General features: G+C 36.2%; 1 protein-coding gene across 1 annotated transcript; it reads left to right on the top strand.

Annotated features, from left to right (window-relative positions):
* Window positions 1-211: 211 nt before the first annotated feature.
* On the top strand, window positions 212-16,525 carry LOC113047857 (neurotrophin-3-like). Its single transcript, XM_026209184.1, has 2 exons — window positions 212-341; window positions 12,026-16,525. The coding sequence occupies exons 1-2, from the start codon at window positions 324-326 to the stop codon at window positions 12,788-12,790; spliced, it is 783 nt and encodes a 260-aa protein (XP_026064969.1). The 5' UTR covers window positions 212-323; the 3' UTR covers window positions 12,791-16,525.
* Window positions 16,526-16,967: the final 442 nt, after the last annotated feature.

Here is a 16,967-nt window from a genome sequence, read left to right as displayed (position 1 = left end):
ATAAATGCATGATTGACTAAGGAGAACACCATCACTTTGGACTAAGAACAGCAACTCTATATAAAAGCCATCTGTCCGTGATGGATGTGCACAGGAGAGTAGAAGATTATGCTTTTCGCGAGAGAGAGAGAGAGAGAGAGAGAGAGAGAGAGAGAGAGAGAGAGAGAGAGAGAGAGAGAGAGAGAGATCTGCGCGCTGCACTCGCCAGTAAGGCTCACTTTCATAACGCAGCGCACGCTTTCTGTCTGGAAACTTTCAAAAAGGATTCGTTATAAACTCATCACCTTCATGTCGGCACTGCTGAATATTTCCTCACCGATGCTATGGTTACCTTTATTACGGTAAGCATCTTTAGAAAGTTAGTTTGCTCGAACTGCTTCCATGGATCGTTCTGTGGGAATCTGGAGGGCTCCTGGCACGATTGCGCCTTTGCGCTGGTTCTCCAGGACAGTTTGTGTACGATTTACCATTGACAAAGTTCACACAGCGAAGATTTGCTCTTAAACAATGCGTTTCCTGGTAACAAGGTAATTTAGAATATTGCTCTAAATGATTAGCGCTAACGTGACTTTCTGCACAGTTGTGTATTTGGGAAGAATGTGAACTGCGCAGAGCCTCGGGCTGAAATGAAATCCAGTACGGGCAAATTCACTTCTTACCTTTCAAAGTGCTCTTCTTTTTATGCACAAAACAATAGATTGCCAAGACAACTCTTTTTCTATTCCAAGAGTCTTTTAATATATAAATAGGTGTCTGGATCTGTCTATAGTTTAACTTCATATCAGTCTAGATGTAGAAATATTGAGTAAGCTGCTCGACTTTAACTGATAAAACAACATGAAAACTTGAATGCAATACTTTAAAACATACTTAGATGTGGTCTAAACCTTTTCCTTCTGAGAGCTGGCTGAGATTGGCAGACAATCCCTAAAACAGATAATCCACGTAAATCTGTGCTGGAGATGCCAGTGCCCTCGAAGCTCTTCACGTTTTTCAATGGGTTCAAGTTATTGCTCTTCCTGTTCATGCACCCCCCCCCCGCCCCAATATTTGATAGCCCTATCTGCATGTATTTCTACTTTGGTTTCCCTGCTGTGTGTGTCGAAGGAAGTTTTGTGCAGACATGCTCCCGAAACAAGCATCTGTCAAATAAAGGATCTGACACCTGATGGGGAGGCTAAAGGGTTAATGCGAATAATTTAAATTTACAGGTGAACGTGTCAAAAGATATATGAGAACCCTTGGCACTATTTGAGGATTTTTTTTTATTTTTATCCTAGTCTGAAGTCATTATAGGGATAAAGAGATCACATAAAATCAGATTTCTTGCTATTTTGATGATTTATAAGGAAAAGTATTTATTTTAGTCTGACAGAAAAGTTAATTGGTATATGAATAAATACATAGCATTTTATTTAAAATAAGAATATGGAAATATAAAAAGCAAAGACTCCCTTAATGAAATGTTCTGAATTTGCTATTTTTATTTGTTGCAGAATACCATCTTTACTAGGCCTGGTGACATTGCACACTTTGGTGTTTTAGTCCACTAGCTAATGGAATAACCAGTTTACTTATGCATTTTTCTCAGTTATTGTAGCTTTGAAAACACTTCCAGGCTCAACAGTACTTTCAGTTCAACTAGTGGCTCTGAAAACTGTGGAGATAAATGTTTAGAGCCAGTTCCAGCGCATCCTTACTGCAGGGCAACTATCTGTCACTTTAAAATGGGAACAGCAAAAAATGTTGGCTGGCCATCAAGGGATCTCATCAACTTTATCACGGGTCACTCATACCCACAACCTATCTCACTCTCTTTTTTGGTCACTATGTGTAAACTGTGGGAAATTCACTATGGTGACCATATATGGATCGTCTCATTATAGAATACTTTATAAATGGCAAATCATGCAAAGAGAAATTTTTCATCTTGATAAATGTGTCCTAGCTGTTTTCATATTTTAAAGGACATGCTACACTAACAGTTTACAGTCTAAGCTGTCAGTAAACTGCACTGGAAGACCCATCATTGAAATGACAGATGGCAGCCAGGCCTAAATACATCAAATGAGCACTTCTTAGTAACTCTTCATTTTCTTAGTAACATTTCATTTTGCACACTATTGATTATTGGATAGAAAACAAAACCTACAGCTAGTGATAGTGCAACAATATATTGCATTATATATGCATATATGCATTATGCAATATATTGCATAATAATAGCATTTCCGTTCTTTTCTGTCATGTTTACCTTATCAGTGCATCATTGATATTGTGTGACACAGAACACGGAAGCATGGCATGCTGGGTATTCTGACACCTCCATTCTTGTGCTTTTACATGCACTTTTCTGGTTTGCTAATTGATTGGAACATCAAATGCTATACCAGAATTTGGTTGTGTATTTCCATATGTGCATATATATTTTATCTTGTTGTTGTAGTTTTACTAATAGTTAGAATCCCAAGCAGACCATTCATCTTTGTTCCAAAGAGAGATATTGCATCAACCCAGCTAACAAACATATCTTCTAGGAGCAATTTTTGATTAGTTAAATAAAAAATGAATAAAAAAAAGCTGTTAGCTAGAAATAAATGCTGTCTAAACAGTCACCATGTTAAAACATTATGAATATTGAAGTCAGGAGATCATTTGTGTGTGTGTTTGTTTTTAAATACCATGTCAGCTTCTTTGGCTATTTTCATGACAAAAACTATATTATTATTTTTGAAAACCTTTTTGTCTTATCTTAAGTGTGTCTGAATATACCCAGAAGGGTTTTTAACATTTGTATTGGAAGTGCCATGAGTTGATATGCATTAAACATAAAGCCACGCTGGATATTTCAACGCTGCTGAGTGGGAAGTTGCTACACCTTTTGTAGTTTGTATCCTTGACAAAGTGTTGCTGTCAACAGCCAAACAGCCATCTTTCACATTACATCAAAACAACCAACACAATCATGTTACAAACTCCAAGATGTGTTAACTACACTAACTGTTTGGCAGTGCCATGTCAAACAAAAAGCATGTTCTCTGAACATTATTGTTATATAGAACCATGCTTTAATGAAGTTGTGCTGCAATGGAAGGCCATTTGTTGGAAGAAAATTATGTAAATAACTATTTTCCTACTGTTAAATGCTGATTCTGAGGCCAAGATTGTAACTATTCGCTCTAAAAGTGCCAAAAACAGGAAGGCATTGGCCGCCACAATTTGACCTTAGAATTGTCATAGAATATACTATTCAGTGCACTGGGTGATAATCAGAGGTTTTAATGCTATGAAAGGCCATTTGTTTAAACAAAATATTGTATATACTGTATGTATCTAACTATATTGTAAAGAACTATTCTTTTTCTGCTAAATCCCAGCAAACAGGGAACATTCTAACAACTTTTACTAACATTTTTAAAAAGAATAAATAAAATTTTAAACAAAAAGTCATTAACGGAATGTTTATGGAGCATTCTTATACCTTTATTAATTTTTTTTAACATTAATATATTCTTAGAACAACATTCTCAGAGATGCCCTTATGAAGTTATTTATACTTGATGAACGTTCTCATAATGTTGAGAGAAAACGTTCTTTACTCTGTTTTGGATAATGTTTAAGGAAACCTTTAATTTCGACAAGAAAACTGGTTATTTTAACATTCGTAGAAACTAAAAAACAAATTGTTCAATTAATGTTTTACTTTGAGTTAGCAGAATGTTGTAAGTAACGTTTTAGGAACCTTTAAATAACATTCTAATTGTGACATGAAACATGAAATTGACATTTTAACGTTCTTAGAATATATTTATATTTAAAAAATCAAATTACATTATATTTATGGTGAAAATTAAGTTTGTAGAAAGTTTTGAGAAATGTTTTAGGAACCTTTAAATAGCGTTTTAATGAAAACATTTGGACATTTTAACGTTCTTCACATTAGAAACATTTGTTATAACCTAAATGTCTTAACAGGGCTTAAATCTTAAAGAATTTCGCCCTCCTCTTGGTGTCATAATGACATTTTCTTTTTACGTTTTGTCATATTAACTTACACTCGTCATAGAATACACCATTCAGTGCTTTGGCGGATAATCAGAATTTAGTAAAAACACATGCCGACTGAAAGAAGTGTGTTGAAGGGAGGTGTTGACCCAAGCTGCCAAACAGCTGCAATGCATCCCCTACACTGAACAACTCCATCATGAGGCACTGAACACATGACATGTTAAGCTAGCCTGTTTCACGAGAACGCTACATGGGAACTGGAGTTAACTAATGCTCATATGTATGTACTTTGAGCTATTTTGCACTCTTTTAGGGGAACATCTGGAGGCAATTGGACAGCATTAGGGATTAGACACTCTTCTCTGAAAATCCTGTGTGGATTTCTTCCGCTGGCATGCTGCCTCCTAAGCCATCCTGAGTCCATCAACTTGGGTTGCTCTTCTGAAACACACGAGAAATATATACGGTCATAGTGTCATGTCCTGTTAATAGATACCATAAGATAGCATGCCATTTTGCATGATGCTTTCAATGTGCCAATGCTTTGCTGACAGACAGTTGTGTGCATTGAGAGCAGCCACTTTTAAGTGGCTTTAACCTTTTTAAATATTGTATTCTCCAACTCATTGTACTATTTATATTTCTCTGGTGACATGCATGCACATGTTTTGATTTCATACAATAGCTAAACAGTTTATAGTGCGTCTGAATGGGAAACTCTTTGATTCACTTTCTTCTCAATGCTAAAACCCAACTCCATGTGACTGAAGTATACAAATTATATCTGTATCTGTTAGCTTGACTGATGGTCTTGCTATTCAGTAGTTGAACATATGGCACTCCTCTCAAGATTACAAACCCACTCTGACAGAAAATAACCCTAAGAATGGAGGACTGGTGGTAGATTTTCGATTTACTGTATCAGTGTTGTGGAAAGCTACTTTTATATTTAAATGTAATGCATTACAATATTGTGTAATGTGTTGTGTTGATTCATATTCTGAGTTTGCATTTCACTATTTTTGTTCATTTCTTGGAACTAAGTAAGACGATTTCTCTTAGTTTTTCAGTCTCGGTCAATAAATGGAAAACAGAGTAACTTGCATTACTTATTTGAAAACGTAACTCAGATATTTTGTTGTAAATGTAAAAGTAATCTGATTATGCATAACTGTAGTTACTTGTAATGTTATCCCGACACTGTGTATAATCATATATGTAATATATGTAAATATGTAAAAAAAAAAAAAAAAAAAAAACTGGCCATTGAGTGGATTAGTCACTGAATGCTAAAACAGTCCAGTTCATGTTGACCGTGCCACTCCAAAATCTGCTTTATCTAAGCGTGCCGGACTGAATGGTGTGTTAAATGGTGCATTGGTTACTGTGAAGGCTATTGTTAATCTCAAGCCAATCCTCCAGGAGTTAAAAGCTCAGGGAGTTGTAAGCCTCCTTGGCCATTCGTAGATGATATGCGCAGGTGGTGAAGAAGCCCCAATGTCGAGGCCACTAACACAGTGCTCAGAGATGAACACCTGTCATACATGAACATGCTATTCTCAAGGTTTGAACTTCAAAAGTAGTTTAAAACAAGAAGGAAATGTGACCCTGGATTTATACATCATCTCTGTTGATGTATGGTTTGTTAGGATCTGACAATATTTGGCTGAAATCACCTTTAAAGTTGTCGAAATGAAGTTCTTAGCCATGCATATTACTAATAATCAAAAATTAAGAAATTTACAAAATATTTTAATGAACATGATCTTTACTCAATATTCTAATGATTTTTGGCATAAAAGAAAAATCTATAATTTTGACCCATACAATGTTGCTAAAATTATACTTGAAATTATATTTGTGGTCAAAGTCACAAATATGCACGCAATTGATGTTTATTTGTTATATATCACAGCTATTTGGTGGAAAGGTTTGCTGTTGGGACAACAGGATTGCTGTACATCATCAAACTAACAAAACTCATTTATATCCAGATTTCTAGTGTCCTTTTGGTTAATTCAGAATGTAGGAAACCTCATGTGTTTATGAGGATTAATCCCAAGACAAGTGCAGAGCTGTGCATCGATTGACCTAAACCAGTTAAAGGAGATCAAGGACCAGATTTTGACACCTAATGCTCCCGTGTCCTGAAATAAGAGTTCACTGAGCGTGCTGTTTTATGCCGTTTTAAATATTATGTCATTACGAAGTATTGGCTAGAAATACTTTTCAATGAAAAGTGAAAAGGCTTCTAGCTGGTAAGGTTTGTGCATTGGTATCACAAGACTCAGGTTATATAAAAAGTAGTCCCTTTTTGCTGAGATCAGACTGATTGCAGAGGACAGTTTGTGTGAGAGTCACTTGTGTGTAAGTGAAAAGGAATTTCGTGATGTAGATTCTGAGGTAATTTACTTCCGAGGCGATGGACTTGTGAGCTCTTAAACAATGCTTGCTTGTGTTTGGGATGAAACACAAAGCATTTAGTCAAGGAAAGTGTTGGGTTGTTATCTATTGCCTTCACTGCATCCATTTCGGCTGAGGAGGAGCAGTGCAGGAGTGAAAAAGGACCCAGGGTGATTTAAAAACAATATCTTTCTGATCCACTCAAGATCAGTCCACTCCTAGAGCAATTTGTGAATCTGTCACATCTAGACATACATGTGATAGCCTTAAATATGATGCATTTGTTGTCTGTTGCATAATTTTTATCCCAAAATTCTTGTATAGGTGCCTCCAAAATACGTAATGCCTTAATAGTGCAAAGCAATTTAGTCTTAGCAAGAATGGAAAACAGATGAATGGTTGAGCTTATACTGGAGCTAATCAACATGATTTGTATTTCGAACTTCATACCATGTGAAAAGTATTATCTTGTCTACAACTTTTTGTAATTGTTTGAAATACCCCGACAGCTTTTCCCTTTTCCAACCTAGTTTTAATGGGTTAGGGTGTCAACAAATTTGGGCATTCCTAAGAAAGCAACCTCGGGTCCATTAACTGCCCTATCAGCTGACTAGACCAATTACAATCAAACACAAAACTTTAGTAGCTTAGGCTACATTCTGCTTTGAGCATGAAGTGCATTGAGGCCTCTCGATTATTTGATTTTTCTCCAATTGAATGGTGTTAAGGGATTTATTGAGGCGCACTGTGCGTTTGGGCACTTTATTGAGTTTGGCTTTTGCTTTGTTATTTCATCTGTTTAAAATGAACAAAGTTGTAACCCCGTTTTAATACCATTTATAACTTTGTAACAATATATATATATATATATATATATATATATATATATATATATATATATATATATATATATATATGGTCACACTTTATTTTAGGGTCAAATTCTCACTATTAACAAACCATTAACTATGACTTGCCTCAATTAACTCCCTATTTGCTGCTTATTAATAGTTTATAAGGTAGTTGTTAAGTATAGTATATATATATAATTTTATCAGAAAATTAAATGGCTTCTGTTCTTTATAAAACAGCCTTAAATATGTGAAATTCTATTTGATATTTTACATAATTGTCATAAAAATATAATTTCATATATATAGTCTTTACACAACAGTGTATATGCACCATAAAGTAGTCCAAAAGTCTTCTTAAGTAAATTACTATATGATGAATATTTGTTTCATTTTTTTTTATTTATTAAAATGAATTTGAAACCTATCTATCTGCACCAGCACAAATTTGTATTTTTTTTTAAACACATAGCTGTTCTTCACACATTGCTAGTGTATGAGTCCAGAATACTTGGAAGATAACGTACGATATATAAGTTGTTCTTCTGTGTTTATGTCTTTTTTGGAGCCATCATTGTACTCTGTAAACAGCTGTATCAAGGTTCTTCAAATTTCTCCGTTTTGTGTTTAACCGTAAAAAACTAACAAACAAAAAAACATATTTATGGTCCAATTTGTAGTAGTGAAACAATAAAGCCAAAGTTTTTGAATTAAAATGGTGAAGTGTAGCTTGCGTCAGTGTCTCAGGCTGATATGCAATCATGTGGGATGTTAGAAGTATCTCTCCTTACCAAATCTCTTTTTGGCATCTTCCTGGGGACAAACGTTTAAGCTGCTGCTCATCCTGAAAGAGACATGAATGCACATCTGTGCACTTGTGAGATGTGAACTTCCTGCATTTATGCAACATGACAGAGCAAGAAACTTAAAGACATGTGTCAGGGTCACGGGTCTTAGAGATTTTAAACGCGACTTTGAGAGGAAATCTTTCAGAAAGGCCTTCGGCATGGATCAAACCTTAAACTCTTGTTAGTTTAGTGAGGGATTGCATAAGCTGTGATTCCTAGAAGGTCTCCGACAATGTTTGCAGCGCATGAAGAAACACAACTAAGTATTTGAGAGCAGTTCAGAGGATGCAAAGGGTTATCTATTCAAACATGGTCAAAACAGATTCAAGTGCATGTGCTTCTATCTCATCATTTGTTGTGCAATAAATTACACTTAAAGAGAAGCAAGTGACTTGACCGAGTTACTCATTATAGGCAATTTTTTGCAGCTTAAAGTAGAAGAAACCTTTTAAAAGCTTAATGGACGTATACAAACATACCCAAACATTTGAACGCACTTAATAGGATGAAAAAGTTTATCTATTCAACCCTAGTCTCAATTTCTACCCATGTTTCACCTGAATGAGTTATTGACTCTCATTCCAGTATCTTACACTTTTGTACACTTTCCCTTGAAAGCTATGCATTTGATGGGGTATGAGACACAAATAGTGTCGACAAAGACAAAGCATTTCAAATTGCTGTTTGCTGTTCTCAATTAAAGTGCACATGGGAATGTTGCACAATTTGAAGTAGTTCACTGCAAATGCATATAAACATTACAATAAATTTGTAATCAATAAGCATACATTCTCACAGGCTTTCTGGGATAGTCACGTAACTCTTGCTTCGAAATAAACAGCAAATTTTGGTTTCAGCAACCAATTTTTATAAATTTTTTTGTAACTCTCTGGTGCTGCTCACGTGGTGGTCAAAAATGACAGAACTATATATTTTTTATTCAAATGATATATTTGATTTATATTTTAGCTTGATAATATTTTATATATATATATTTTATTTTAAAATGCAAAAATACTCTTTTTTTTAATAATATAACATTTTACTGTAAAAAAAAAAAAAAAAAAAAAAATATGCTTCATATTAATTTCCAATGCAATCTTGAGTGTGTGTATGTGTGTGTGTGTTAAAATAATGTATATTTCATTTTGAACAAACACTCATAAGAAGCAGATGTACTGCCTGAGAATATAGTGCAAATGTGGTCCCTTGGTGTCTTGCTAAATGTCCAGCAAATGTAAATCCGATTTGGTTTATCAAATTTAGCTTATTAGCACACCTTGGAATTAAGCTAATTCCCTTGCTAAATTCTTTACAGATTATGTATCATTATTCAGTCACAACTTCAGTAATGTGGCTGTTGTGAACTCAGCGACTGCACAGGCAAAGAAATGCATCTGTAAAGGCAATAAAACTGAGCCCTTTACTATGCAAGTGCCTGAAAGATGACTTTTTTGTTGTGCCACCCCTCTTTAGAAACACAGATGTGTAATTGCAGGCATTACCCCAGCTAAAAAGCGAAATTAGGGATGCTTATTGACTGTAATGAGGACAAATTGATTAACAGACATCAAGATTTCTGCAAAATTCAAACAACAAAGGTCAGTGTTGAAGGAATGTGCAAACATTGGCTGTAAACTTGTGACATCAATGAGGAATTAGATAATATTCTGTAAAATCTAGGTGTACTACTCTGAACTCGGTGTAAAATGATGAAAGATTAAAAAGTCCTACAAAACAAAAGGTCTTTTGTATTTGTCACTAAAGTCTAATTTAAAACCAATCGTTTATGTAACAAACCAGGCATCCCATGACATTATCACCCACCATGCCAAGACCTCCCAAACCCTGCGGTTCTCCGAAGGCAAGACATGTAGTTCTGAAATAGAAGCACCCAGGGCAGCGTAAAGATTAGGAAGCACGCTTGATATTTATTTTCATCAGACGCTAATGCCCAATGGACCTTTGATATAGCAGCTGTAACCCTTGCCTGTCTGCAACACGTCTGTCTTTCTGTATCAGTGCTATCATTATAGACTTCAGTTCCTGTACTTTGCACTGGAGTCTATAGTTTAGTGTCACTTATGATTTAACTGCACTGGGTTTGATGCTGAGATGTTTTGCAGTGACTCACATTGTCTTGATTGAAAGCGATCTCAAAACATTAGACATATGGAGACATATTAAAACATATGGAGATATAGATCTAAAAGAGAACCTGAAAGCAACAAGTCAGTGTCTGTTTATTCAGGTAGAACTGAGGAGGAATTTGTACGTTTACTAGTGCCTGGTTATATGCAAGTTATGAAAAAGAATTGGTCATACCAGGAAAGTGATGCATCTGATAAATGCCGAGTCGGGCCTACTGCTGTGTACTGTTGAAAAGAACATTTAAAGGCTGTTAACTGCAATTTTAAGTATTAAAATAACCCCACAAGCTTAGGATAGACCACAAGTCTTACCTTATTTAGCATGAGAATCTGCACTAAATACCACAAACAGTTCACAAAGGACAGACCTTCTTACTTGAAGCAATATGAAAAAAGGCAGTATTATGTTTAAAGAATAGTGTAGTGCACCCACAACTGAAAAAAATGTCTTCTTCTGAAAAAAAAGGACAAATGGTAACACTTTGCAAACTTTGCTCAAAACTTTAACCCATAAAAACAAATTTTATGGGTAACATAGCTCTTTAAGATAACCTATAATTGATACCTTAAAGAGATATGTAACCCATAGATTTAAAAAAATTTTTTTTGGTATAAACATTAAATATTGTGGTCCCACTTTATATTAAGTGTTTTTTTTTTTTTTATTAATAATTTGGTACAATGCACTTATTGTGTGCATACATGTTTTTACATTGTACTTATATTTAAAAAAATACCTGCATGTCATTACATCTGTAATTACATTTATAAATACACTGTTGACCCATACCACCAAACCTGTCCCTATCCTACCCATATCCCATCTCAATAGCAACAAAAGTGCTTTGGAATACAATATGAACACAATAAGTACATTGTACTTATTTTTTGATGTAAGTAGCAGTTAAGGCCACTTAATATAACGTGGGACCAGTATTGTTTTTGACTTGAATAAACCACTTAATTTAGATTTTATCATTTTAGGTGACCTTTTTTTTTTCAATGCATTTAGCATTAACTAACAAGAAGCAATAGAAATAGATGCTGAAGTTGAATCTTAACTAGTTAAGATTAATAATTTATTTATTGTTAGCATAGTTAACTAATGAATTGATTTATAACTAACTGTTACCAGAGAAATGGATAAATGTTCAGGTACTTTTTCTCCCCCAGGAATTTGTAATTAAATCCTTCAAAAAGACGTAAAAGAACTGTAAAATATAATATAAGTCTAAAAAAAATTGTACTTGTATGTCATATTTTTTAAGTGTCAGGAACAAATCTAAATGTAAGTGGTTCTTGAAAAGCTGTTTTCCCTATTTATTATAATTGCAAGGAAAAATATAAGTAGAGAAATAAAAGTTATATGAGTGTATAGGTCTTTTTTCCATGTTTAGTTGAGCTTGAATCCATTTTATAACCTTTAATCTTTTATTCCACTGCGATATGGTGCACACTAATGACCCTCCACTGTTTCATGCTATTGAACTCATTCATGAAACAGAGTGTACACCTTTCCAAGTGGATTTGCCAGGCGCTCAAATAAATATGCCAAAAGGGAGGCTTCCAAACATGGTATGCATGTCAATGCAGGCCATCTTTTATCACACACTGTGTGCCCAGACGCCATGCAGATGTGCTGGAGAAGTGCCACTGCGTTTTGAAGTACAACAATGAGCTTCATGAGAATTCAGTGCTGTTGCATGGCCAACAATAATGAAAGTTTGCTACCATGCTTATAAAACTGTATTCTGTTTCTCCACAGATCTTACAGGTGAATCTAGTGATGTCCATCTTGCTGTACGTGATGTTCCTCGCGTACCTCTATGGTATCTCAGTTTCTACGATGGACAAGAAGCGCCCCACGCAGGACCCCATCAACACGCTGATCATAAAGCTCCTGCAGGCCGACATCAGCCGCAGTCGTCAGAAGCAGGACGACGCTGTTTCTTACTCCACCATAAAAACACCTGCAGTGGCTGACTACAGGGAGAAAGTCAGCGACCAGCCTGTAACAGACATCTCGATTGAGCTTCTGCGTCAGCACAAACATTACAACTCGCCTCGCGTGCTCCTCAGCGACCGGCCTCCGCTGCAGCCGCCACCGCTCTACCTCATGGACGACTTTGTCAGCAACCAGGATGGCAGCGGCACCAACAAGACGCGGCAGAAACGCAACACTGAGCACAAGAGCTACAGAGCGGAGTATTCTGTGTGCGAAAACATCAGCCTGTGGGTGAACAGGACCACGGCTGTGGATGATCACGGACAAGTGGTGACGATTTTGAGGTCCTTCAATGCGGGACGCAGAATTATCCAGCAGTACTTTTATGAGACAAGATGTGACACAAGCAAGTCCCAAAAGGGCAGCTGTCAAGGTATTGACAAGAAGCACTGGAACTCGCAGTGTAAAACCTCGCAGTCTTATGTGCGTGCTCTCACGCAGTATAAATCATCTGTGGGATGGCGCTGGATACGAATAGACACCTCGTGCCTCTGCGCGATCTCACGCAAACACCGTAGGACATGAAAAACACTGCAGCGACTTCTCTGCTATCTCACTTATGTTCCCTGGGGGGGCTGTAAATATATAAATATAAATTATTATTTAAGTTATATGGAATGCATATAGTTTATACATGTCTATGTATAATGTATAAATATACTTGTTATTTGTTGTTATTGTTATATATCTTTAAAAAAAAAAAACGTACAGTAACTTGCAATGCCGCTAAGCTGCAGGAGTATTGCATGCTGAATCGTGCCTTGCTCAAATATCAGAGTTAGAGGACATGTCACTCCGCTAGACCTGGACCTTGGGAACAGTTGCAATGGAAAACACATATCACTCAATATCAAATTAACTTCAGTATTGTTCATGAAAACTAGTTTTTCTACTGAAACAGGTTGCTAGTAAATCCTCTTTGGGAATGAGAAAACGAATCACCGTTGTTGTTGTATATTGAATGGGAATGTGTAAACATACAGTGTATGAAACCTGCATGAAATACCTAAGAAATACATATTTTTCTAAACACTCCTATTAGTGTTTTATAGGTGCAGAGAGTCAATCCTAGCAGAACACAAGAAATTGCTTTTAGCGCATTGCAACATAGCCGCAATAAAGTGGGAACGAAAGCAGCCAAGTGTTAACTTTTAAGGGACCAATGATAAAAAAAAAATTCTCACCGTAGCTTTGTAACCCTGAGGAAGCTCCTCAACAAATAACTAACCACACACTTCTCTGGCATCCCTCCCAGCCCTCCAGAAACCACCAGAAATAAGCTTACTGCACTTTTAACCTCTTTTCGATCACCTGCCACGATCAGTAGCAACTTCACCACCTTAAAGAGCGTAGCCAGCACACGCAATAGCAGCATGTAAACAAAGGGCCGTTGCTAATAACACTGTAGTCTTACCCAGAGGTAAAGCTGCCTTAAGACCATGTACAAACATGCAGAGCTGGGATTTGATCACATAATCTCCCCCTTAAGAGGGTTTCGCTCTTGTCAGACTCATCTTAGGAGATGAGCATTTTACCGGTGCGCTGTGGCTAAAAAAAGGCCTGCCGTGTTTTCCCCCTGTACATTTATGTAAAGAGACTTGCTCTATTGCTAGTCAGGAGACAGTAAAGGTAAAGAGATTTCAGTAAGATTTGCGATACACGATCACTTTACAAAACATGGCATTCTCTTCAACAAATCAATGTTTTGTAATTTACAATAAATATGTTATACCCAAGACGACATGTTTGTCAGCAAAGCATATAAGAAGCAGATGGACAGCTCATTTGAAGAGCATTAGCTTGGCTGTTCTTCAGGCTCATCTTTGTGCCACATGTCCCAGGTCAACTCTGATTTGTCCAAATGTCCAGAATGAACATCATGCAGAAACCAGAATTTACCACCTACATATAATACTTACTTCTGTACCAGCATATAAAACTAGCAGGATGAGCTGGAATGTGGTCCAAACCTATTACTACATGAAGTAATGTGCCAAGACTTCGTCCTCCAAGGTCTGAACATAAAAATTTATTAGCATTAAATTGTCTATTATAATGTGGCTATAAAAAGATCAGTATAAAAAAATTGTTTTAGTGCTTTTTAATGCTTCACGGGTTGTTGGAGAAAGGCACTTTAAACAAGCAAAAGGTTTCGATTTTTTTGTGGCGGACGGCTCTCTTCGAGTGCTTGAATTGGATGCGAGGTTTTGAAACTCAGATTCGAAACAGAACTGCAGACCACCGAGGATACAACACACCTTTCTCAATCTCGGATTGCGTCCTGCTTCGGTAAAAACAGGATAAAAGCTGAACACAGGAACTCTGTTTTCCAGGGATGCTGTTGGGAATTGGCCCACACAGTTGTCTAAATCCATTGCCTTTCCTGTAACACACATTATTGCACTGGACCATGAGGATCCCTAAATGATTTTGACTTCTTGGATGACACTCACTGAAACATTCCCATGTATTTTATGCTGTCTTGAAAATCCCTGCTGGTGTCAAGCATACTGTGTAGGATTCTTGCTGCTTTAAACCACTACAACCAACCTTATAATGAATCAATGGCCACCGCTGACACCCAAGGACAAGGACTCTTATGCTGAAATAAAGCTGTGCCAAAACACACCAAACTCTATTTAAGGAATACATGCTTCCTAACAATATTCAGACATGAAAATTATCCCCGGAGTGTCAAAACAAATTTGAATATCGCAAGACAAATCCCTATTTCAGTAAAGAAGAAAGACTCATTTGCTTGATGGTCGTTGCTTAGCGAAGTAGTTTCTTTTGGCTGTACCCTCTTTTGGCATTACACATTGTTTTTTGTTTTGTTTTTTTGAAAGAAAGGTTTTTCCCATAATGACAGTGTTTCTTAAAAATGTCTTTCTCATGCTGATACTTGAAGGAGCGCTGTTTATCTGGCTTACAACATTGTCCTCTTTTCACTGCAAGGGCAGTCTGTGTGAGATTCGTCTAAATAAAGTTTTTTTTAATCTTCCTGCTGATTACATCCTTTTGGGAATCTATGTGAATACGGTTATCTAGGGTTTTAATATTGCGCTTTATATGTTAAACATTTCAGTAAACCCCGGATTACCAGAAAGGAACCCAGGAACCTTTCCCAGCCCCGAATCATGGGATGATCTGTGTGTGTGTGTTTCTAATCAAACAAAACAGAACCCGAGGAACCATGAGAAGAAGGCACAGAGGACTAAACAACCTTCAGTGACCTATAAATACATTCGTTTGCCAGAGCCCACAGGAAGAAAATAGCTCTGGGCTATGGTTAATTAGCATATAATCCTCTTGCGGTGTGTTCTTAAGAGTAAAGCTTGAGACGGAGTAATCTTGGAAAAATCACTGCTGAAAAAGAGTTAAATGAGGTGAAAGGTCAAGCAAAAAAGGCTAACAAATGCTTGAGTTTGTTTACAAGTCAATATTGTGACAGTAATTGGGATTATAAGATATAGTGACCTTATTTGACCATTTGGACAAAGAATGCCATTGCACTGAATAGCAAAGCAAGGGCCATTTGAGCTCAAATGATACAGGAGACTGACTTTTCTGAGACACTTTTGCAATGGCTTTTAATCAACTGCTGTTCTGATGGTTTTTAGCGGATGTTTGTTTCACTCAAGTGTACTGTAGTTCATTCGTGTTAATTATGAATATTGCTAAATCAGGTCATGTCAATTTGTTTTAGTCCTTTTTAAAACTTTATCTACTTATTTATCGTTTAAAATATAACAAACTATATTTTGTGAAGAGTGAGCTTGTGCCTTTAAATGCTATTTTGCTTCAGTATGTTCACATGCAATGACGTTTATTTTTTAAGTGTGACTTAAAGGCATAGTTCACAGAAAAATCATAAGCTCTGTTATTATTTACTCCCCCTTTTGTCGTTCAACACCTGTACAATTCACTTTGTATGAATGATTTCTTTGGCTTGCTCAGTTGGGGTTTAAAAGACAATTAATATTTAGTATTATTATTGAATTAATTGCACTGACATTATCAGATGTATTTAAACTAAACTGAGCTCAATAATGATCTAAGAGCTAATAATGTACTAAGCTAAAACAATATCTTCTGTAGAGCTGCTTTATATGACGGATGAATTGTATAACTTTAAAACTTTGATTATATGCTATTGTCCTGTCTATTAATGTGAAGCTGCTTTAAAACAATCTGTATTGTATACATTGAACTTGACTGTGTTCGGCACTGTTTATGTCCATACAGTAAGTCAATGGAGTCCAAAACAACAATGCAAAGTGTCCAAATACTTTTTAAAAGAGAGTATAAATAAATAAATCCATTGTAAATAACATGTTTCGGGTTTTAAAAGCTCAAAGTGATGTAAAAGTGATGGTTTCAACCCTTGACATTCACACTTAAAACCAAAACCCCTCTGAAGGCTATGGGGGTTAAAACTAGTAAAACAATCCAAATACCTTTCCTCTGGCAAAAAATGCAACCTATACACCTCTCCACATCAGATATCTTCATCATATACATTTCTAGATCGGTTTGTTGCTCACGTCTCTGGTTTCTGCTAAAGTGCCTGTCTGTGGTGTCATACCACCCACTTTATGTCAAACACATCTCCATCAAACACAGCTTTCGAACCCTAAATGCATTCCAGAAGATCCAATGACATCACCAAAAACAACTCTGACTCCTGTGTTTATCTGCAGGC

This window comes from Carassius auratus, chromosome 29 (genome assembly GCF_003368295.1).
Source record: "Carassius auratus strain Wakin chromosome 29, ASM336829v1, whole genome shotgun sequence".
NCBI lineage: Eukaryota > Metazoa > Chordata > Actinopteri > Cypriniformes > Cyprinidae > Carassius > Carassius auratus.
Note: the sequence above shows the minus strand (reverse complement) of the source record. Positions and strands in the feature narration are given on the sequence as shown.